The sequence below is a fragment of the Chrysemys picta genome, chromosome 2 (genome assembly GCF_011386835.1).
Source record: "Chrysemys picta bellii isolate R12L10 chromosome 2, ASM1138683v2, whole genome shotgun sequence".
Taxonomy (NCBI): domain Eukaryota; kingdom Metazoa; phylum Chordata; order Testudines; family Emydidae; genus Chrysemys; species Chrysemys picta.
This window is the reverse complement of record NC_088792.1, coordinates 147,327,591-147,351,111: the sequence shown is the minus strand read 5'-3', so window position 1 is coordinate 147,351,111 and position 23,521 is coordinate 147,327,591. Positions and strand designations below refer to the sequence as shown.

The following is a 23,521-nucleotide window of genomic DNA, read 5'->3' as shown; positions in this document are numbered from 1 at the left end:
TAAATCCCACCTTCCCCCACCCTCCTGCAGGCCTGGCCTCTGCTTAAGTGTCTTCTCTAGAATCCGCTAGCTTCAGCCCTGGCCTGGCATGCCCATCTATTGTCCCTTTGACACCACCCCTTGGGCACTGTAGCATGACCTCTTGGAAAGGGTTGGTTGGTTTGCACTGTGGGATGCACTGGGATGGGGAGGCTGGGTGGAGCCTGCTGCTGTGGTGTGACTTTGTTCCCTGGTTTCCTAAGAGCTGACAGTACTGGTCCCACAGATGAGAGATGGTCCAGAGCCGTGGTGCAAGGCAAGTTCGTGTCCCACTGCTATGAATGGGCTCACGTTCCGGTGACTCTGCATAGGCACTGTTCCAGTAGACTAGCTCTCTAGGGTAATCGCAGTGTGTTGGCCCTTCACCATCCCGTCCACACACGGGAGGGGTCAAAAATCAGGCGCTGGAATCCATGGCGAAGCCAGAGGTGGCTTAGGGGTTGGGGCGTGGCAGCTTCCAGCTCCAGGGCTCTTTTGAACAGTGCCCACGCGTGGATGATTGTTATGGCCAAGACTCACAGAGAACATCTCCCCTTCCCTCCCGCCCTCTTTCCCCCCCCCCCCCTTTGAGAGACTCCTGTGGCTTCCCTCCTGTCCTGTGCAGGGGATTTCCATGAGCAGGAGGGATTTTGGGAAGAGAGGGAGACTTCTTGCCAAGTGACATCTCCACCTAGACTTTCAGCCCCACGCCTGTGGATTGTGAACTCCATCCTGAGCATGGCAGTGCGGGCTGCTCTGGTGTCTGCTTCAGCGCTGCCAGAAACGCCCTGGCTCCTTCACAACTGCCCCCTTCGCAGTGTGACTGCTGCTGGAGCCCCAAGCTCAGGCTGGGCTCTGGCCCAGCAGGAGGCCAGACATGCCGGTCCTAGCATGTGGGGCTGCAGGGGGGCAGAGCTGTGGAAGGAGGGCCAGAAGTCTGGGTTAGCTCTGGGGAGAAGGTCGTCTAACTCCAGGCCCCCGAGCCTGGCCCACTAGCGGCCATCCCAGGGATGGAGCTCTCAGACAGTCAGACCCTAGCAGGGACTTGTGCTTTCATTGGAAGGCCCTTTTCCCCAAGCCCAGAGAGGGGCAGAAATGGGGCAGACGCTGCCTCCCGGCCTCTGCTGCAAACCCTCCTCGCTGTAATCGGATGAAACTCTCCCAGGTCCCCTGCTCTGCCCTTCACTGCTGCTAGAACAGTGGCTGACTCCGTATCTGCCCTCCCCCACTGGGTGCGGTGCCCGCTGTCCTGGCAGGTTCACAGCTTGCATGTTGGCTCGGGTGCTTGTTGAAAATAGTTCACTAGGTAACTAGGTTAAGCAGAGGCTCATCCACCCACCCACTTATATAATGCTGGGCGGGCCCCGGGTGAGTGTCTTGGAAGGTCAGGGTGTGCTGCATCCCTGGCTGCCCGGTTGGCAGGAGGTGGGGGGACAGCAGAGGCTGGGTTGAGCCCGAGGGGCGGTGAGGGGAGTAAAGGAATGTGAAGTGATGCACTCAGGCCAGCCATAGGTAAGTGGGCAGCAGAGCCCATCTGTCATTAATCTTGCTCCCTAGTGAATTGGTCCTGCTGTGTCAAGCAATGGAACTGACTGCCAATAGATCGGAGAAAACAAGCAGTCAGCATCCGTGTGACAGCCCCTCACCTGCGATCAGTGAGCATGCTGCAGCACCTGGCCCCTCCTGATGGCCGGGACTGTATGGCCGTGCTGCTTGGGCTGAAATGCCGGCAGCCACGTGATGAGTCTGATCTTGACCCATGGGGGCCCCGAGAAAGCAAGCACAGGACAGGGCATGCACAGACCAAAGGGCAATATGATTTCTCTTGGCGGAGGCCAGGAAACAGATGGTCCCCAACCTTTGCTGAACCATATCTTAGCGCAGTCTCATGCCACTGTGTCCCCTCTGAATGCTAGCCAGGCACTGAGCTGCTTAGCAGTTAAACTCCAAGGCAATCAAGCCACCGCCTTCACGTTTCCAGTCACTCTTGCAGAGACTCCCATGATCTGTCACCCCGGGTGATAGTGTACCTGCTCTACTGTGGCTTGTTTTGTAGACCTTTGCCAGAGCATTCCTGTGCCATCAGGCGGTGCGCAAGTGGCTGGCTGAAAAGCCAAAGAGAGAGAGAGCTACAGAGCCAGGTTACTGAGTTGTGTTTGCCAAGGGGAAAGTGTCAAGCTCTTGGGGATCATAAAGGAGAGGGAATGTGTGGGCCCTGGGGAACCTATCACTTCCATTAGCAAGGGGAGTGAAAAATATCTGTGAATGACCCACTCTTCCCCCCCCCCCCCCACCCTACAAGGCATCACTGGATTTCCCTGGTTGGAGACCCCCAGAAAAAGCCGTCAAGTGAGTTTGGACTGAAAAGTTACAGGCAACTGAGAAGGCAGGTTTGGAATGGAAGCCTCCCTGAATCCTTTGGTGTCTAGAACCTCTGTGAGTTTGAGCATGGGAGCTTGGGTTCAGCTGACTGTGGGGGTACAGCACCTGGCACAAAGGGCAAGGACTAGCTAAGCCATTACACCTTTGCAGGAAGATTGGAGCAAGGGCTAATGTGATCCTGGGACACAGAAGCAGCAGAATGTGGAGTCGGAGCAGAGCGGTTCTTTTCCCTCTGTAGCTGGCATTAGTGCAGCCACTGCTGGAATCCTGTGTCCGGATCTGGTGCTCACAGTTCAAGGAGGATGTTGATATATTGAAGAAGGGGGCGGAGAAGAGCCAGGAGACTGACTCAAGGATTAGAAAACCTGCCTTAGAATGAGAGACTCCAGGAGCTCCATCTATTTAGCTTAATGCAGAAGGTTATGGGAGGACTGGATCCCAGTCTATCAGCATCCTAAGTCAGTGTCCCAGCACAGTCCATTTTGCTGGGCCTGTTGGTCCTCCTACATCCAGACAGTGGATGTTTTTACTGACTGGGAGCTGCGAGGGCCCAGTGCCTCAGAAAATTTGCTCCCAGGAGCCTTGCATCATCCTCCCGAAACCAGCAGCCTCTCTGGAACACATAACCAACCTGCTGTTTCTACACACTCACTCCAGGCCAGGAGGATAAATGGGGATTTATACGCTGCAGCGGCTCCGGATATATAGCTGCTCCCCCAGCCAGTGTCAGAACGATTGCAGATCAGTTCCCGTGCAACCCGTGCGCGGAGCTTGGTACCAGGCCGGTCAGTGCTTCATGCCCTGGTGGGGAGAGCTCCCTTAGGGTGTGGGTGGCTGGAGTCCCCCAATTGGAGAGGCTGTGATTCCAGCCGAGTTTCCAGCATGGCCCAGCCAGCCTGCGGGGAGGCGGCTTAACTAGCACCAGCAGAGTCACAGGGCCTCGGGCAACTGGGGAGAGAAACTTCCAAGGGGCTGCTCTGCCGGAGCCTCTCATGGTTATGGCCCTGCCTGGCCCTGGAAGATCTCTTCCAGGACTAGGAGCAGTAGGAGTAGATCATGTTTGCGTGTGTCCTGGTGTGTGTGCCTGGGGAGGGTCACACGCATGTGCACGTGCCGAGGAGGAGGAGTGTGTGTGCACGCTTGTGTGTGTAACAAGACCCTGCCCTACTGGGGCACTGCCATGGGGTGGTGGAGGTGAAAGGTCCTGGGGCCAGCGCACAGATTCTTTTCCATGACAAAGGAGCCTCTGATGGCAGAGCCAGTCCCTTTGAGTGGGAGGTACCCCCTCCCTATGGGGGTGGGGTCGGGCTAACAGCTCCCATTGCATGAGGGGCTCTGCCCGGCAGGCCCTGGGGGGATTGGGCCTGTCTCTCCTTGCTGCTCCTAGGCGTGGGGTGGGGGAATCGGAGCCTGCCCCTCCACAGTTTGTTCCTACATGGGGGGATGGACCTGGAAATGGAATTGTGAGTAAATTCCGAGCTGCATCTGGGCAATCCTGACCTCCATCCTTTGGGGTGGGGGGCATCCGGGGGAGGAGGGCAGGGCTGTGCCACCTAAGATAGCGCCTTAAACACCCAGCGGGGACCTCTGACCCTGAAGTTTGACCTGATTGCTTTCCAGGCCACCATCTGGGGCGGGATGGGGAGGGTCCCTCTGGCGGGGACCTTCGTGTCAAGGGGGCTGGGACAGCAAGTGCACATATTTTCCACTCCCCAGCTCAAGGGGACCTGGCTGCAATGTGACGGCACCTCAGATCTTGCCTTGTCACTTGAAGACCCTGAAGGATGGGGGGGTGCCCTCCCTGCTGGAGGATGATTGGAAACGACAGGTGGGCTCTGCAGAGGAGGAGGCTCTGGTGGGGAGAGCCGGGCAAGCAGCCGGGGGCCACGCATGGAGCCGGCCCGTTGTTTCGTTCCCCGATAGATTGCAGTGTCTCAGGCCCCTGGGAATCTGGGTCAGAGCAGATCCGATACCCTGCACTGGGGGAGGGACAGCCGAGTGCTGGCTCAGCTGCTCTGGATCTGAGCCACTGTGCGGCCGGCTGGGTGTCACAGTTGCACTGGGGCTCAGCACCTCCCACCAGGAGCGGAGACAAGAGGGAACTGAAAGTGTCTGCATCTGGCCTACAGCAGAAACCCAGCCATCAGCCTGGAATTACCCCAGCCCCCCTGGGGGAGGGAGAGGACTCTTCTTAGCTCCCCTTGGGGCCCGGCATCACCAGTGCTCGGTGCCTGCCCCTGTGTGTGAGGATGACCAGGAACCCTGCAGCGAGTTAGGGGAGTAGGGTCCCCTGGCAGGAGGCCACATGCCCCTGCCAGCCAGCTGCAGCAGGCTCATGGGCCTGGAATGGTTCTACCTAAGGCCTCTGTTTCCTGCCCATCTGGGTGCAGCTGCTCTCGCTGCCCTGGTGCTACCTACCCATACGCAGCCCGCTCCCTGTGGTGGAAGGCTGCCCCCGGCCTTGCCGCTTTCCCTGCTGTGGCCCCTGCCCCTGCTGATTTCTCTGCCTGTTGCCCCTTCCCTGTCCCATCCCGCTCCTGCATCTGACTGTTCAACGTTGGCAGAGCATAGAGAGCTGCTGGGTGCTGCTAAGGGTCCACAATGGGGCCAGTGCTAGAGGAGCAGGGAGCACAGAGAGAGCAGACCCCACCTGTCCCCAGCCTTGTTCTCATCCCCTTGGCCAGCTGGCACCAGGGCCCCAACCCAGCCTGAGCCCAGAGGCTTGGGTTTTGTGCTTCCTGATCTCCTGCGGCCCTTGCAGGGACCCCAGCAGGGCGTCCTGTCCCATGAGGATGGAGCCTGCCCAGCGCTGGATGTACCCGTGTGTGTGGGGGGGGGGGGGAGGGGGGGAGGGAGAGTCCCATGGTCCTGGAAAGTGAACGCTGGGGCCGGGGGAGCCACTGATACCAGCCGCTGCCCCAGGCTGGGAGCAGAGCAAGTCACTGCAGAGTGCCGCCCCCCCCCCCCCTGGGGGAGGGGGGGCAGTGTGGAAAGTCCCTGTGATTTCCCCCTCCCCTGCCTAGGGGGTGTGTGAGTGCCCCACAGGGGAGTGAGGTGGGGATCCAGCCAGGCAGGGAGTGGTGGGTGGGTGGGTGGGTGGCTGGTACGCTCATTCCTGGCATTCTCAGTACTGATTAGCATGATCCCCCCCGGTGTGTCATTTCCCCCCCCTCTCGCCTCCCCTCCCCTCCCATGGGGGCAGCATGGGGGAGAGAGAGAGAGAGAGAGAGAGAGTGTGTGTGTGTGTGACTACTCCATGTCCAGCCACCCCACCCCAGCACCAGGGGCTCCCACAGACGCTCAGGCTCCCCCTGCTGCCCTCCCCCCAACTCTAGTTCAAATAGATCAGCTTTGTTATTTACAGGATAAGGGGGAGAGGTACTGGGGTGTTTGTGTTGTGTGTCACTGGGAGAGCATGAGACAGCATGTGTGTATATCAGGGACAGCGTGTGCAAGCCATGTGTGATCGTTTCTAGGCTGTAAATGGCCGATTTATTCTGAACTCCAGCCCCATCCCTCCAGGAACACCCTCTGCCCATTCTCCTGGGGCTGGCTGGTCTGGGGTCAGAACCCAGAGGATGGGTGGCAGGGGGCCTTTCCCAACCCATTTGTCAGTCCAGGGTCCCGCCCAGGTGGATAAAGAGCGAAGGCCTGCCCAGGAGTGGGACCTAAGCAGCTGAGAGGCCAGAGGTTGTTGCCTCCCTCCGCTTGGGATACCCAGCCATGAATCGTCTGTTTGGGGTCAGGCACCTCGGCCAGGCCAGCTGCCCTGGCTGGGCTATGCCCTGGCAGCCCAGCCTCTCTCTGTCCCTCCTCTGGCTCAATGTCTCTTACGCCTCCCCCCACATTAGTTTCCTATGCAGTGCTGGGATGCCCTGCCCCGCCTGTGTCCGGCCCTCCTGCTGTGTGGACTGGCAGGTCTCCTGCCTGCTCAGTTCCCCTATGGGATTGGGCCCCACTAGGGTGATGGGGGGGCCCATTTGTGAGAATCCCACTGCAGGGTGACACCCCAAGGGTGTGAAGGCTAAGACAGCCTGGCAGAGTGCCAACTGGATCAATGTGTTACGAGGGCTCCGACGTGCTGGCCAGAGAAGGACCTAGAGAGCTGGGGACAGCAGTGGGGGTCACTTAGCCCTTGTGTTCTCAGCACACATGGTACTGCCCTGTCAGCCCCCCATTTACTGGCAGCTTCCGCAGGGTTCCAGGATCCCCTGACCCCAGAGACTGGCTGGTTTCTCCAGGGGAGGGGGGACATGGCGGCGGAAGCAGGCTACTCTGCCCGTATCCTGCCCAGCATCCAGGGCTCTCCAGCCAGCTCCTGCGATCAGCACTAAATCCAGCCATGCGACTCTAGCCATCCCCATTTGGCCTGTGTGTGCCCCCTGCTCCTGCAGTGTGTTGGAGGGGGAGGTGCTACCCCACCCACCTGCACTCTGGGCCCATTCGGTTCCAACCTGGGTTCTGCTGAGTCCCCAGCCCTGGAGCTGCTTCCCCATAGCAGATCCCTGCTCGGTGCCCCTGTGGCGTGTCGGTGTTGGATCTGCTGCCTTTAGTTGCCTCTGGCGCCTGTGAGCACTTGCACAGCCTCTGGGAGAGCCAGCTGGGCTCCCGCCTTGTCAGTAGAAGTGGTTAATGAGGTCCAGGATCAGGGCTGGCATTGCAGGGTGTGTGTGGGGGGAGGGGGGGGGGCTTTGCAGGTATTGCCAAAGTTAGGACTTGGCCTGCAGGGTTTTTGGTGGAGAACTCAGAAGGGGGTGTTCTCTGCTAGCCAGGCCCAGCATTTGGCCCAGGAGTGGGATTAATGCCCGGCCCCTCAGGGCCACCTGAGCTCTGCTCCGCAGGGAGGCAGACAATAGCCACAGCGCAGTGCGTTGCACCCACTCTGTCCCTCATGAAGTGCCCTGGCCAAGGGGCTTTGATGCCAGGCCCTGGAGGAGTTTGCAGGTGGTAAGGGGATGGCATGGCTGGGCACACGGCACTCTTGGGGTCGCTATGCTCAGCAGAGCCACACTCTCTACCTGTGATTAAACCCAGGGAGCCCAGGCACTGCTGCCGTGTCTCTTGATGCTGGACCTGTGCCCATGCCCATGTCCTCGCTTCCCTGCCTGAGGAGGTCCTGCTGCTGTGATGGGGCAGGAACCCAGCCCCCCAGAGTCCCCTGCTTTGCTGTTGGTGCTACCCCCCCCCCCCCATACACACAGCGTGGGTCCTGCTTCTGCTGGAGCTGCCGCTGGGCAGCACAAGTGTCTGCCCCCTGCTCCAGCATGCTGCCTCTCTCCCACCAAGCGGTGGGGCTCAGGGAGGGCAGTGCCATTGGGCGCTGTTGTTGCCAGGGCCTGCACCTCCATGTTAAACACAAGGGCAGCTGCCATCTGCACTTCATGCCAAAGAGTTGTAGCTCTTGGGTTCCTGGCAGGCTGCCAGCTGGGCTCTGCTGGGCAGGGCTGGGGTGCCTCTCCCCTTTCCAGGATCAGGTTACCTGCCCTGCCTGGCTGCACACAAAGGCCTCACGGCTGCTTCTTGGCTGAGAGCTCAGTGCACAGAGTGACTTGCATGGATCCGTCCCTTGGCACCAGGCTGCCCAGCAGAGAGAGGTGCTTGAGAGGTCCAAGGGTGTGGAGCAGAGAGGTGGCAAGTCCCAGGCACCGGGTGGGGATGCTGCATCCTTTACATGGGGAGCTCCCCAATGCACAAGGCTCAGATACTGCTCCAGTGCTCCCAGTTCAAAATCCCCTTGCTCCAGCATCCCAGGAGACAGCCCCACAGCCTGCTGGAGCCAGCGGTTCTGCTATTCAGCCTTAATGTCACCCCATTCCTGCTGCTCCCACCTTTGTGCCCCCCCCTTTTGGCCAGGCGCTGGCCCAGCTGGAGATCAGCCATTGACTAGCTGTGCGGGTGGTCTGACCCTCCTGTGGGCTGTAGGCACCTCTCCCTTGCCAGTGTGACGCCACGCTCCAGAGGGGGCTCTCTCCTAGTGGGGCTGGGGGGATTCCCTAGCAGAAGGGGCCATGGGACTGTGCTCTGCAGTTTGCTGGGCGACACCCCCCACCCCTTCCCCCCACGCCGAGGAACTGTGTGTGGAGACTGCAACGCTCTGCCCTGCCGCGGGGGCGTAGAGACCACCGGGGCCTGCACAGGAACTGCAGACGCTGAGGCACATCCGGGGGTGAGCCTCCCCTTCCCCTCCCCCACTGCCCCAGGAAGTGGCAACTGCATTTCCAGGTGCCTGGGCCCCCGGTGCTGATGATCTCTCCCACCTGGGACAGCCTGGCCCTGAGGGGCAGGGAGGGCTGTGCCCATTGGGCACCTGCTCCTTACCTCATGCTCAGAGTCCTAGAAGCTGCGCCTGGAGGGGGAGGCACCTTCTCCCCACCCACCCACCCTGCACGCCACGGAGCATGCAGCATCCCAGGCCCTGGAACGTCCCGGGATAGTACCCCTGCCTCAAAACCAGCTACAGAGGGGGCCTGCTGGGAAGAGGGTGGGAGTGCAGGGAGCTCCTGACTACTCCAGCCCCCAGCCTCTCCCAGCAGGGGGCGCTGTGGGGAGCAGGGCAGCTGGCTGTGGGGGAGCTCCCAGTCCGGCTTCGTCCCAGCAGGAGGAATAAGTTAGTAGTCCCAGTTAGAAATCACTAAACCCTGTGAGCTTGGCCATGACTCCACAGGCACGGAGGCCTGTGCGTGGGGATCCCGGTGATCCCCGCTCAGCAGGGTGGGGAGGGGCAGCTGCAGGATTAAAGCCCACGCTGGGGCGACACGCCGGAGCGGGTTTCATCCGCAACTGCTAACGTGGAGCGGCTTGAGCCAGCACGCCCGCAGCGTGAGGCCCCTAGCTCCAGGCCAGCACTGCTTCCCTCGAGCCTAGTGGCTCAGTGCACCTCAGGACCGGCAGTCTCCTGCTGCTTCAGTGGCCGCCTCTGCGGCAAGGTGCCAGTGGCTCTGGGGGTGCCAGGGCACCTATCCCACTTCTCCCATGCATCCCCACCCCTGGGTGGGTTTGCTGACAGCTCCACAGAGGAGCTGCATCAGGGTGGTTCCGTGTCTTTGGCCTCCAGCAGCTTTGCCAGTTCCCAAGACTGGCCTCCCACAGGAGCAGAGAGGGCCTCAGGCCTGCTGCAGAGGGAAGGGGTTAAGGCAGGAAAGCTCGCCTCTGCCCTGGGTGCAGGGAGGAGGCCCCGTGCCCTCTCCTGCGATGCCTCCTGGGATATAATCCCTGGGAAGGAACAGGCTGTTTCCTTGTTCCAGGAACATGTTCTGCAAGAAGCACAGAGGCCACGGATGTGCGCTGCAGGGGAGCTGTGCGCAGGCAGACGGTCAGCACCAGGGAGCACAGGGCAGCCCCCCTGGAGGAGCCTACAGCACAACTTGACCACCCCAGACAGCTACCAGGGCCCAGCACTTACTCCTTTCTCACACACCCCCAATCCGTACTGCACCTGTAGAGGCCCTGGCAGGCTTAGGACAGGGCCCTTCCACAGCCCAGCTCCCCAGGAGGAGCAGCACGGAGAAGCCAGAGAATTGTGCCCTAGGGGAGAGTAGTCCTTCCCTCCAGGTGGGGGCTGGGGAAGGAGCCTCAACTCCCCCAGCCACCTGGGTACCCCCTGGCACAGGGGCCCCCAGCCATCCCGCTTCAAGACCATGGATTAGCTCTTCATCCCTGGGATGGGGAGGGGGCGGGATTGGATTCTCTCTGCTATTTTGCAAAAGGCTAATGCACGGGGCTTGTGGCAAACTGGCATCCCTGCCCGGCGGCTAGCAGGGGGCTTGGGTGCAAGGACCTTGCCCCATGCCTCAGTATTCCTAGTGAGCACCTGGGGTGAGCATGGACGTACAGAGCTGTCCCCCCTCCCCAGACATTGCTGGACAGGGGGGCATTTTCCCCTTGACTCTCTGCTCTCCAGAATCCTCCCTGGGCCAGTGCTGAGAACATCCCTTTCTTGCCAAGCATTGGCCTGGAGTTGGAGTTTAAGAGAGCACCAGCTGCTACCCATACCGGGGAGAAGCTGGTTTAAACTTGTCCACTGCAGGACATTGGTTTGAACTGGGAGCAGCTCCTGGAGGACAGCACATTCTCCTCCCCTCCCCCCCCACCATGGGAACGCGGTGCCCGTGCCGGGCTCAAAGCTGCAGGATGTGCCATGGCCCTGCTCCAGGCGCTGGCAGCCAAGCGGGAGTAGGGCCAAGGCAATCGCCGTGGCCGTCCCCGCAGAGCTCTGCCCTGCCATGGCAGGGCAGGCTGTGGGAATAATGGGAGGGAGAGACACAGGGCCCTGCCCCAGAGTGCAGGAGGGGCCAGATGCTGATGGATGGCACCCGGGTCTGAAACAGGGCACTGGCGCCCCATGGGTGGGGGTAAGGCGCATCAGCACCCAGATGGGGCTCAGCATGCCCAGTGCCTGGGCGCTCTCCTGGCTCCTGCTCCCATCAGGGCAGCCAGAGTCTGGTAGCTACAGTGTCCCCAGTTCTACCAGCAGGCTGTGGTGCTCCTGTGTGCCAGGGAGCCGGGGCAGGGCTTGGCACAGGTGCAGGTCAGATGGGGTAGGCACAGCAATAGAAGGGTGATGGGGGCAGAGTGCCACTGTGGCATATGGGCAGGGAGGCAGAGAGCCCCCCAGGGCTCCATGCCAAGGCCCCAGGCTTTGGGCATCGTGCTGTAGCCTACCCCCGCAGAGCCGGTTGCGGGTCATGGGGCCTCGCCAGTGACTCAGGGCCCCATGGAAGGGTTAGTCACTGCCCCTGCTAGAGCTGCCAGCTGCCCCTTCCCCCCAGGCTGAGCAGGGAGGCAGGGGCCTGGCTGCAAGTGGGGTGGGAGCCCCAGGACCTGGAGACAGATGCCCCCAGCACCCCTTCTACATTGTAGCCTGATATTCCCGGCCGTGGCTTGGTGTGGGGCTGGGGCTGGGCCTGGGCCTGCCATGTCCCTGTAGCACCAGGGGAGCGGCCTGACCCCCTCCCCTCCCCCCAGTGCACTCAGCCCTCCACTGTCCCAGTCCAAAGCCCTGTCTGGGCAGGGGAGCCCCTGCCTGGCAAACACTCTCTGAGGCCCAGGTGAGGAGAGGAGCTGGGGGAGCCAAGCAGAGTACTCCCCTGCCACAAAGCACACCCTGCACCCTTCCTCACCCCCTTACTGTGTCCAAGCCCCTCCCAGGCTCAGCCGTGGTAGCTGGAGTGGCTCTGATCACCCCTGCAGTGCTCAAGCCACCTTGCAGGGCTCTCTGGGCAAGCTTGGTGCTGACCCCCATTACCTGACCTACTCCCCAGCAAATGGACCCCTTGGGGGTAAGTTCCCCCAGCTCTCTGCAGCTGGCACTCTGGCACATTGCGGCCACCTCTGGGATGGTGCCATGCACAGCAACATGATGCCTGGCAGGAACTCCTCCCCCCTACCCCAGCGAGGAGGTTTGGGCCAGACAGCAGGTTTAGTGCGCTGCCCCCCCCCACCCCCCTTGCAAAAAGTCTTTCCATCTGCCCAGGGGGCAGGACCCTCAGTGTCACCACTCCTCCTGGCTGCAGAGCCATCCCTGACTCAGAGAGGAGAGTGCCCCACACGGAGTCACCTGTGCTACCGCCTGGGTGGCACTCTAAGCATTTGCCAGCTCTAGTGCTGTTTAACTTGTTCGACCTGCTCCAAAGACCTTTGCTTGTCCTTAGATCAACCCAGGACATGCTTAGCCTGTGGAACTCACTGTCATCAGATAGCACTGAGGGCGAGAGTAATGATTGACAGAAGAGACTTGACCATGTATCTGGATAATGTGACCGGGCAGAGGATGGTGCTGCTGTGTGAAACTGGGGTATTGCCACTTACTAGCCCTCCCAGCTGCCATCTTCCTGCTGGCTGTATAAAGCAGGTGGGCCCAGTCACCTAGTAGCTCCAGCTGCCTTGACCTCCCAGCCCCATAACCCTTTCCTGTCTGCTCCTTGTGACCCAGAGGGGCACTGTGCACTCCCCTGGCACAGATAACAGGGTCAGGAAGGGATGTTCTCCATGGACAGTTTATTCCAGAAGGGCCCCCTAGGGGATTTCTTGCCTCCATGATCCCAGCCGGGGATGGAGCAGGTCCAGGCTGAGTGCTTATTTGTGTCATGTTGCCCCCTGTACCTCAGTCCTTTGTTCTGTCCTACTCCTTCCTGCCCCGTGCTCTGGCATGCCCAATTCTGCTATGGGCACTGGCTGAGGAGTGCGATTCCGTTGTTTATATTACACAGACTGGTGCTGTTTGGAGTTTCTGCGGAAGGCCCACAGCTGGGCTAGCAGGGGCTGCAGGCCGGGATTGAGGGGCATCAGCAGCTCTGAGGCAGCAGGCAGAGAACCCATTTGTCAACTCCAAGAGCAACCCCCCTCCCCATTTTACCTCCCACGGAACGAACACGAAGCTGGAAGCTCCTTCCCAGGGCACTGACAGTGGCACAGGCTAGATCAACAGGGTAGCTACTTGGTGCAGAACCTCATGGCCTTGCCCTGCAGCCTGGCAGCTGGGTGGGTGCTGGAGTGGCAGGGTGACCTGGGGAGCTGATGGGTGGGGCAGAGCGTGGCCATTCCTGGCATGGTCCTTGACCTTGTGTATTGCTTTTCCTCCCCCCCTCTTTAAATGCAGCCTCCTCCACCAGCCCTTGGCAGGGTCCCCTCCCGGGGGCTGTTGCAGCTGTCCACAGCAGGGGGGCCTAGCAGGCCCTCTCTCCCCATTTATGGCAGGATCCTTCTCGTGTCTGCCCTCCTAGGTCTCCATACCTGGTCAGCTTGTTGGGGACTCCAGGGTAGACTTTCCATTGCCTTGCAAGATCATTTACAAGTGGGAATGGAGTCCTTGCCCACCTGTCATGACTCCATAAGGGGCAGGATCGGGCCCTGAGTCACTTGCTTCTCCACTCAGCTCCTGCCTTGTCTCTGGCACTGTGAGAGCCTTCTCCTCTGCAACACTGGTGCTGGGAGCAGCCCCCCCCGCCCACCCCGGGCTTTGTCTTAGTGGCCCTGCAGCTCAGCCACACTACCAGCTCTCCTGCTGTCCCTCTCTCTGCGGGGCCCCGCTGCTCTTGCAGAGCCATCCGCCCTGCTCTGGGATGGGTGGTGGGTGACGAACCCTGGGCCACCTGTGGCGAGGCGGCCCCGTCTCTGCATTTCCCCGTGGTAGGGCCGTATCACCCCTTCATGCTGCTCCCCGCACAATGAGATTACGGAGAAATCTAATTCAAGCATTTCCTCCCCTTCCCACCCTCACCTCGGGCTTTGCCAAGGGGCGCAGGGCTGGAACACTCAGCTGGCCGGCTGGTCCCTGGAGGGCGAGTAGGGCAGAGAGAAGGGATTGTGTGTTGCAGGGGTCAGAAGGAGGCATTGGAGGGGGCTGTTGTATCTGAGCCATCACAGAAGCACTGGTGTTCTCACACACACACAAACACGCTGCAATATGGTGGAATGCCCCTCCCCACTCAGCATGGGGCAACTGGGGCTGGCATCTGCTCTGCTGGTGCTCGACCCGCTCACTCAGCCAGGCTACAGGAGATGCGGGGAATCCCTCTGGACGCATGGCCTCCCTCCCACCAGCTATTTTCAAGAGTGTGATGATTTTATAGTGCTATGGGGAGGCAATGGGAGAAGGGTGGGGGTGGCAAGCTGGCCTTCATCCTGAGGGATAGGACGGTCTTTGTGCGGCATGGGGTGAGGTGCCCTGCATTGTCTTTGCACCCCTGGGAGGTCATCAGGTGCCTCTCCGATGCTTAGAGGATCGCCCTGCAGCGGCTCCCCATGGTCTCTAACACACAGTCGCATGGTCCTTAACTCTGCCCTGCTGCAGAGGCCATGCCAGGGTCCCAGGGCAGGGGGCAGCACAGAAATGCTCTGTGGGTTAGCGAATCTCTGGTGTTTCCAGGAAGACTGGGAAGTCTGTGTCCGGTTTGGAGAGGGGTTGCTGGATCTGTGCTAACACTGCCACCCTCATTCATCCATTAACAAGGCTAATCATGTAGCTTACACATTCCACAACGAATTGATCAATAGTCAGGACATGCCCAAATCAGAGTGAACAGTTTAACCAAGTGCCTCTGTCTGTGTTCTCCATCAACTCTGCCCCCTTAGGTGCTTGCATTTTGACACAACTTTTAACTGTAGGGTCTCATAACCCAGGATAACACTGTGTCTTTCATTTCTGCAGCTACACTTGTATCCAAGAGAATGTGGGCATGACGGTATCATAATGCAAATGACCCAAGGAGGCAGAGTTAAGGAGATATGTGGTCGGCCTGAACTTTTGCTGTTCTTGACTTGAATGCGTATAACAGTGGAATGTAGTTTTGCATTTAATTTCCTAGTTGTTTAAAGATAAATAAGTGGGGAAAAGGAAAATCTCATGTCAGTAGTGATCCCTAAACATTCTTAACATTTAAAACCACACCTCTGTTTTTTTCAAACTTGGCTTCATTTTTAGATCTTGCTGAGATCTGCCAAACAAGCCGAGTCTGAAGGAAACCATTGGAATTAGTTCTTTTGTTTGTCTTCTAAACTTTTTATTAAGGCAAAGTTACAATAAAACATTGCCATACTATATCATACATTACTTTTTACTTATTCAGGATCAGATTAATAGTCAAAGAATCTGGCTAAAGAACCTGGCTTGCTGGCTGGAGAGCCCTCCTCCTTTGAGTACACTAAAAAAGATGACCAAGTTCTAAATAGCTATCCTCTTTTCAATGTCTCTTGCGTGTGAAAGCTTTTCCGTGACAAGGCCAGTTCATATTTTACTATACCACAATTCCATAGGAAGAGAAGTCACATTTTTCCAATACAAAGTCTTGCTGCTAACAATAAAAAAGAAATTAATTTGTCGTTCTGTTTAAAAGGTAGATCCTTTGTGGGAACATTAAGTAAGCAGGTCAAGGGGTCTCTGGGAAGCCGGCATTTTGTTATAAGATGAATCTCTGTAATAATTTCCTGCCAAAAAACATTTAATTTCTGTGCAAGTATGTTCCTTTTTCCCTTCAGCCTTTCCAACAGAGCACTTCCCTCGTGGCAAAAATACGCCAGATCTTAACTGGATTAAAATGCTATCTGCACAGTCGTTTCTAAAAACGTTCCTTGTGAGCTATGCAAATTGAAGGTGTGTAGCCCCTTTCCCGTGCTCACCTTGAATTAGTTTGAAAGGCTAGAAGTCAGCAAAGTGGGTGCCAGCACAGCAAGTGTACTTACAACCTGCGTGAAAAGCGTCTGTATTCACCGAGTCTCCAAGGCTCAGATCCTTAAAGACAGGCACCTAAATATGGGTATCTTAGGGAATCGTAACTCAGGCTTTTTGCCAAGGGACTGGTCTCGTGCAGATAGAGAGGGGGAAGAGAGCAGAGTTTGGGGGTCTGCAGAAGCCCCCCTCAATAGCAGTCTGGATAGAATATGCCCTGGTGGAGGGAAGTGGATTTGTTTTGGTTTTTCAGTTTTGCTGAAAAACTGTTGAGAATTTTGATCACTTAAAAAAAAAATCCAACTTCAGGTGATCTTATGTGAGGAGCCAGTGAAAATGGAGGGGGAGTCTGAAAACTGATTCTTAGCCTGAGTGATCAGGTGAGACTGGATACCAGCTGCAGTGCTGCCTAGCTCTTCTCCCTCCCTTTGGTGCCAGCAAAATCCTGTTGTGTGGTGTTAGTGTGTTAACATGGGACTGGCGGAAGGAAGGGAGAGCTAGTGGTTAGAGCAAGGGGGCCATGCTGTTCCAGAGGGACTGTGGCTGGGAGGGGGCAGGCGGGTGTCCCTGCTGCTCCAGCTTGTCTCCATCACAGGACAGACCCCAGGGAGGGGCTTTCAGGGAGAGCCCCATGGCTGGGGCCAGCCCACTGCAGCCAGAGCTAGGACTGGGTCTTGCTGCGCCCTCATGCTAAATTACTAGCCCTGGCCTGCCAGCCTTGGGGAAGAGAGTGCAGAGCCCAGCTGTAGGGGGTCACTCGGGAGGGAGGGGTCTGGCCTGGTGGGACTTTCCATTGTGCAGAGATCCCTTAACCTGATCGATGTGTGGTCTGACCCCCCCTCCCCCCCCCCATTGGCTGGTTGGCTCTGGGAAGCAGGGAGCTGGTTAAAGCCCCACCCCCATTAGCTCAGCAGGCGTCACCGATTGTAAGAGGGGGAAGAATGCTGGGGGGTGTGTGGTTGGGATAGGGGGAGACTTGGCTCATGGATGTCTCTTGTTTGGGGGAAGGGTGATGCAGAGCTGGGGTGGGGAGTAGCAGGATGCCCTGGGGGGTGGGGTAAGGATTTATTTTACATCTGGCTGTCTGCCCCACTGGCTGGATTCCCCAGGCTGAGACTGAAAGCAGAATTTCAGAAGCTGATCACTGCCCCATGGAAAAGGGGCTGGGTACAGCCCCTGGGAGGAGAACCCGACCTGGCTCTGCGCCCCTGGAGCGGGCTCTGGGTGCCCAGTGCTGGGAAGGGAACACGACCTGGATCTGTGCCCCTGGCACAGGCTTCGGAGGCCTGGTGCTAGGAATGCAGTGTTGAAGTGGCTGTTGTGTTGTGGGCAGTCAGAGAGCCAAATTGAATTCCCCTATCTTGGGGGGGTGGGATGCAGGTGGGCATCCCCCTTGCACCCAGGGTTTTGGAGAAGAGTCCTGGCACTTCTTCCCCCCCCTCCCCTCCCCTCCCCAGTGCATGGGTCCAATCAGGGTCTGCTATTTGCTAGTCAAACCCCAGCCCGGCCCCTTGCTGAGAACTAGGGAAGAGGGTGCTGTGTTTGGGCAGTGCCAGGAACCACATTGCCCCAGCACTGCTAGCTGGGATGGCAGTGCTGGGCCTATGGGGTGCTCGGTGTGTATGGGTGAGGGGGTCACAAACAGACCTGTGTGCAGGACTGCCCAGAGGATTCAGGGGGCCTGGGGTCTTCGGCGACAGGAGTCCTTCCATTCCGGGTCTTCAGGGCACTTTGGCGGCGGGTCACGCAGCGAGTGAAGGACCCGCCGCCGAAGACCTCGAGCGGAAGAAGCTCCGGGTCTTCGGCAGCGGGTCCTTCACTCGCTCCGGATGTGTTTGGTGGCACTGAAGGATCTGCCACCGAAGACCCGCCGAAAACTCTCGTGGGGGCCCCTGAAAACTCTCTTGGGAGCCCCTGGGGCACAGCCCCTGCCTGTGTGTGGCCCAAAACACCTCTCTCCTCCCCGCAGTGAGCAGGCTGGGCCTTGTAGTTGAGGAAAGAGCCTGATTATCTGAATGTACAGGAGACAGCTGAGTTAGGTGGGTTCATAATGCTGATATTAGGAAGGTTAGACGTGCTTTGCACACTACTGGACTTTAGTCCAGTAACTACAGGGTTAATTTATAATGGCAGTGTGTGCATGTGACCTACTGTGTTTCTCTCTTTGGTTGATAAATGGGAACACATTGTTGCAACTGATGTTCTAGCCTGCAGCTGTGCTTAGTCTGGAAGAAAAGCTATGGGGAAGGGGCAATGGGGTCTGACACTGGACCAGAACGTGCTGTTTGCTCTTCTAAAAGGCTTTGAGAGATTTAGTTTCTACATTTTAATCCAAACGAGCCCTTGGATGTTCACAGTTTTCCAAAACATGCGCTGTCTGGGGCAGGAATTTTCCAGGCTTGGGGGGTCTGCCTGAAGGAAATTGTGTTTTTTTTATTATTTTATTTTGGAAAATTTGAGCAAAAGCCATTTGAGTCACTGGAGGTGGGGAAAATATCCAGCCGTATTCAGGGCAGAGTCGGCTGAGGTTTGACTACAGGGCCTTCCTGGGGACTGTGGCCTTGGCTTGGGTTGGAGACCAAATATTTTTGGTTTAGTGACTGAGGTACGAATGGTTGAAAATCACACGCTGAGCTCGAGCAGTAGATATTAAGTCCTAAGGGCTGGACAAGCGGATCTGTGTGGACGAAGCCCTGGTGAGGCTCTGACCCTGCTCATCTGGGTCTGTTTGCAGGATCTGTGCACAGCTAGCGAAGATTGCCCTGGAGAGGCTATGTGGCCTAGTGGATATAGCACTGGATAGGGACTCAGGAGACTGGGTTCTATGGCCAGTTCTCCCACTAGCCTGCGAGATGCTTGGTGAAGCCACTCCCCTAAGTTTGGATTCCTCTCCTGGGGCTGCACCCAGGGAGGAAAGTGACTGTGTGAGGGGAAAGTGTGCCTCAGTTTCTCCCATTCTTTGCAAAGCAATGAAGAGTGCAGGTTAGGAGTATTAACATTATTGTTGGTTGAAGGGATGTCTGAAAGCAATGGATTTTTTTCCTCTTAAAAAACCTAGGAAATTCAATCCAAAGAACTTTGTTAGTGCAGCACTAAATTCGCAGAGATCAGAGCAAAAAGATACATCCAGAATTGATGATTCCCTGTTCTGTTCATTCCCTCTGAAGCATCTGGCATTGGTCACTGTCGGAAAACAGGACACTGGGCTAGATGGACCTTTAGTCTGACCCAGTATGGCTGTTCTTATGTTCAGAACTTAAGACTCCCATGGCACTGCCACCTCAGCCCCGGGGCTCACACCTGAATTCTCTGTTCCTCTCTTTGGGATCAAATGTGCAGCATAACATAGGTGCTGAGGTGATGCTACTAGTGGGACCTTAAACTTGAGTACTTTCTGTCTTACTCTATTAATTGCACTGCAGTGGTGCCTAGGAGTGCCAGTTATGGACCAGGACCCCAGAGTGCCAGGTGTTGGACAAACCTAGAACAACAAGTCCCTGACCCAAAGAGCTGGGATTTTAGCTGTTGCAGCGGGGGGACGGCTGGTTGAACTTAATAAAAGTGAGGTCTTTGTTAAGGTGCCCGGTGGGTGTAGGCAGAGCTCAGGGGGGTGTCTGGAAGGCTGGTGGGTGCTTGGAGTTGGAGATTGGGGACATCCTGTCAGTTAGGGATGGGGTTCAGCACCGTTCATTGGGGCTGGATCATTAGTTAAGGACCAGCTGGTCAGGGGAAGTGGGTGTGTGGGGGGGTGGGGGCGGCTCAGTGCTGGAGATGTAACAATCCTTGCTGTCGTTTTCCTGTCGCAAGCAGAGCACCTGTGAACACCCCTCCCCCGGCTCCCCTCTCAGGCCTCCCCCCAGCCCTGCAGCTCATAGGGGGGATGTGCAGCTCCTGCCCCCCCCCTCCCGCCATGCACCGGGCTCCCTCCCCCGCAGCCCCTTTGCATCCTGCCCCTGTTCCTGCGGCTGAGCTCACGCGCTCCCCTCCCCCATTGGGAGCACCAGCCAAGCAGCCTGCCATTGAGGGCCCAGCCAGCAGCCCCCTTCCCCCTCGCTCCAGACAGGCTTCCTCTGTCTGCTCAGCCAGGCACCGCCCATATGGGGAGAGGATGCCCCTGCCCCTAGCGGGTGGAGGGGCAGCTGGCAGACAGGTCCCTGCTGAGGCAGGATCCCAGGCTCCCCACGGGGATCGGGAGCCCCTGACTGGGGTGTGGGGTGTTCTGGCCACAGGCCTGTCTCCGGCACACAAGGGAAGCGGGCGGTGGCAGGGAGCCAGGGTTTACTGTTTCCCCTGCTCTGGTGCTCCATGGCTGAGAGCTGGAGGCTGCTGGGTGGAGGGGGGGCTTCAGCTATTGTCCCAGCCCCAGGCCTGCTTCCCTTTCCCCCCAGCACCAGGCACGAAGTGGGAGGGCAGCCTTTGCCCCGCCTTGCCACCCCTCTGCTCCAGAGGGCCGTGCCGGGTTCCCGCGCTGCCGGCTCCCCGCCAGGAGGCCTTGGCTCCACCTCGTGTTTGCAAACAGGATCCAGGAGCTGGTTGGGGCTGTTCCAGCCGGAGACGCTTTCCTTCCTCACTGTGCTTGGGATGGCACGCTGCTGCATGCGGGGACGTTGGGCACTGGACGTTTCAGGGCGCCCCACAGCCAGTGCTCCTGCCCCACTCCCCACAGTGCCCCCTGCTGGGAGAGGCTGGGGCTTGAGTAGCTGGGAGCTCCCCTCACAGCCAGTGTCCCTCCCCACAGTGACCCCTGCTGGGAGAGGCTGGGGCTGGAGTAGCTGAGAGCTCCCCCCACAGCCAGTGCCCTGCCCCACCCCCACAGCACCCCCTGCTGGGGGAGATCAGGGATGGAGTAGCCAGGAGCTCAACCCACAGCCAGCGCTGCTGCCCTGCCCCCGACAGAGCCCCCTGCTGGGAGAGGGCGTTTCCTAAAGAGACCTTCTCCCCCTGCCTGCTGTGCCTGGGGCGTAGTGGCCCCTGAGCCGGACGGCAGGTGCTGTGGGTTTGCTCTGGTTGCGTCATGCCACCGGCTGCGAGCTGTGGGCCAGGGAGAGTTAACCCAGCGAAACTAGGCCAGCCCTCCAGCCCGCGCATGCCAGGACCTTGTTTTGCCAGATCTGGGCAGGACGCCAAGTTCCTGCTGGCTGCGCTGTGAAGCTAACGTAGTTGGCGTTGACGAGCCAATGTGACCACTTCCCCTCAGGAGAGCCCCCGCACGTCATTGGGGGGGGCAAGAGAGGAGTTCTGGGGGCCCAATACAAGGGGACGGGTGAGACCAGGGGGCCAGCCTAAGGGGGTTGAACTGAATTGAAGGGTTCACCTTATCTGACCCGACCAAAGGGCTGGGACGCAAACACCGTGCAAGGCGCCAGGGTCCGCCCCCGGCTGGCCTTGGGAAGGCTGTGGGGAGGCTGTGGGGTGCCAGGGATGGACCGGGAGGAGGGCGGGTGCGACCTGTGACTCAGGACTCCAGGGTGCCATTCCTGGCTGAGCTCCAGCCTCCCTGGGTGACAGCTCCCTCCCCACAGCCCTCTGCCACCCAGGGATAAAGATACCTTCCTTGCCTGATCATGCTCATGAGATGTCATGGGGCTGCGTGGGAGCCTCCATTGATATGGAGAGGGGGTGCAGCAGGGTGGAGAAACATGGCCAGTGGGAGGGGGCTTCAGCCGGCAGAGCAGACGTGGGGGGCGGAGCAGGTGGGCGAGCGCATCGGCTCTTTGCCTAGCCTTGCCCTGCTCTCTTCCCAGCCCTGTCTGAATCACAGCCCCTGCCACCATGGCCCAGTGTCCAGTACTGCCCTGTGGGTCTCCTAAGGGCAGTGTGGGGCCACCCCAGGGACCCCCAAGGAGGTGGCAGAGCATTAGCACCTTGGGGAAAGGGTTACTCAGGCCAATACGGGCAAAGCCCTGTCACCTCAGCTACTGGGCAGAGGGGCATCACTGTGTGTCAGGGAATGTGGGGGTGCTGAGGGGTTGGGGGCTGTGTGAGCAATCGTGGGGGGACAGGTTGTGGCAGCAGGCAGATTGTGCAGCGGTGGGCGTATTTGCGGTGTCCATGGGGGTTGTGTGTCTGCGGGGGTGTCTGCGGGATTGCATCTGAGTGGGCTGCATGCGCATAGGGCATTTATTTGTGGGCAGGGCGCATGCGTGTGAGGCCCAGTGTGTGTGCTTGCAGGGGGTGTGGGATGGGGGGTGCTTTTATGTGGTGGGTTGTCTGTGCAGGGGGCTGGGGAGGGAGATATGGGGGAATGATGAATTAAGAGCATGCATGTTGCTGAACTGGAAGTGACCCCTTGACCCACGTGCTTGCCTCCATGCCCACCCCGAGCCCTGGGATGAGTGCCCTCCTGGAGCCAGGCCTGGGTGCTCTGGCAGGGCCTCATTCCCTCTAGGAGTGGTGGGGGTCTGCTAAGTCTTGCTCTTGGTTCCAAGCAACTGCTGCTTTCTGAACCCAGCGCCTGCTCTAGGCACCCATTGGCCCTCGGACTGTGCAGGGATACCAGCTGGGCGGCCATTTTTCGATGAAACGTTTTTGTGTTGGTGGGACTGGATCAGTGTCACCGACGCTTGCCCCAGGGGGCGGGGGGCTGGCAGGAGAGGATCCTCCAGTTTAGGTTGGCCTTTCTTGGGGCATGGGGGGAGGAAGGAGACAGAGCCCCCAGGAGAGCAAAGCGCCCACGTGCTTAGGGTGCTCAGTGGAGAAGGGGGAGGCTGAGGATGACATCTGTTGCCAGGTGGTTCAGGCATTCATGTTCCCTTCCTTCCCCTGCTGAGTTTGGAGGAGGGATTTGAATGTGAGTTCCCCCCATCACCAGTGCTCTAATCCTGGCCTGCTGGGGAAGGGGAGGGCATGGTCTCTCTCTCTCTCTCTCTCTGCTTTCTCATTAAAATGTTGAAAGGTCTCTGTTGTGTTCTGACATGTAACGGGAATAATTTTCACAGGGAAAACCATTCCCAGTGCAGGTCTAGCGGGGAGCTCCCCCCAGACAGAGCTGCTGCCCCATTCCCTACAGTGCCCCCTGCTGGAAGAGGTCTCCCCACACACCACTCCTGCCACACTCCCCACAGCTGGCGTTGCTGGGAGAGACCGGGGCTGTAGTAGCTGGGCGCTCCCCCCACAGCTGGTGCTGCTGCCCCGCTCCCCGTAGCGCCCTCTGCCAGGGCCGGAGTAGCTGGAGCTCCCCTTGCAGTGCCCCATGCCAGGAGAGCCTGCCTAGAGAACTAACACTCCATGTGGCTGCTGCCTCCTTGTAGTGTTAATGCCTTGGCGCTCTGTCCATCCCTCCCCAGTCCGGCTGGAACCACCCAGCAGCCGTTGCTGTTCCCGAAGACCTAGCACGCAGCCCACTCGCCTGCCTGCAGCCAATGAACTCCATGAACCCAATGAAACCATCCCTCCCGCCCACGCCGCATGGGTGAGTGTTTCTGTTCGTCTGTCCGTCAGTCCGTCTGTCTTTCCCTGGCACACCTTGGAATTTGGGGGTGGGCTTTCCAGGGAGATGTATGGGGAACTGGGGTCGTCCCTCACCCCTTCTGCCGGCTGGGATGGGGAGAGCAACAGAGCTCCCCATGCACATCTCCAGCATTACCCACCACGTGGCACCAGAGGACGGGGTGATGTGTTTTGTATCAGCTCCACACAAACCTCGCTGATAACCACCTTGTGTTGCCTCCTGCCCTGTCCCTGCTCCCCCACATAGACTAGTGCCTCCTCCCCCGTCATGGATCCCCCCAACTTAGCACCTCCTGCCAGGGCCGGCTCCAGCATTTCCACCCCAAGCAAAAAAAAAAAAAAAAAAAAAAGCCGCAATCGCGATCGGCGGCGGCAATTGGGGGGAAAAAAAAGCCGCGATTGGCGGTGGCAGTCCAGCAGCAGGTCCTTCGCTCCTAGAGGGAGTGAGGGACCTGCTGCCCCCGAATTGCCGCAGATGCCACCCCTCTCCCTTGGCCGCCTCAAGCA

General features: G+C 58.8%; 1 protein-coding gene across 3 annotated transcripts in view; it reads left to right on the top strand.

Moving 5' to 3' along the window:
- ZMIZ2 (zinc finger MIZ-type containing 2) overlaps nucleotides 1-23,521 on the top strand; it is a 46,899-nt gene that overhangs the window by 2,432 nt on the left and 20,946 nt on the right. For all 3 annotated transcript variants that reach the window (XM_005291553.5, XM_042859896.2, XM_024105224.3), the window contains exon 2: nucleotides 22,852-22,976. In XM_005291553.5, the coding sequence (XP_005291610.1) occupies nucleotides 22,927-22,976 (50 nt within the window). In that variant the 5' untranslated portion in view covers nucleotides 22,852-22,926. The remainder of the gene's footprint in view (nucleotides 1-22,851; nucleotides 22,977-23,521) is intronic.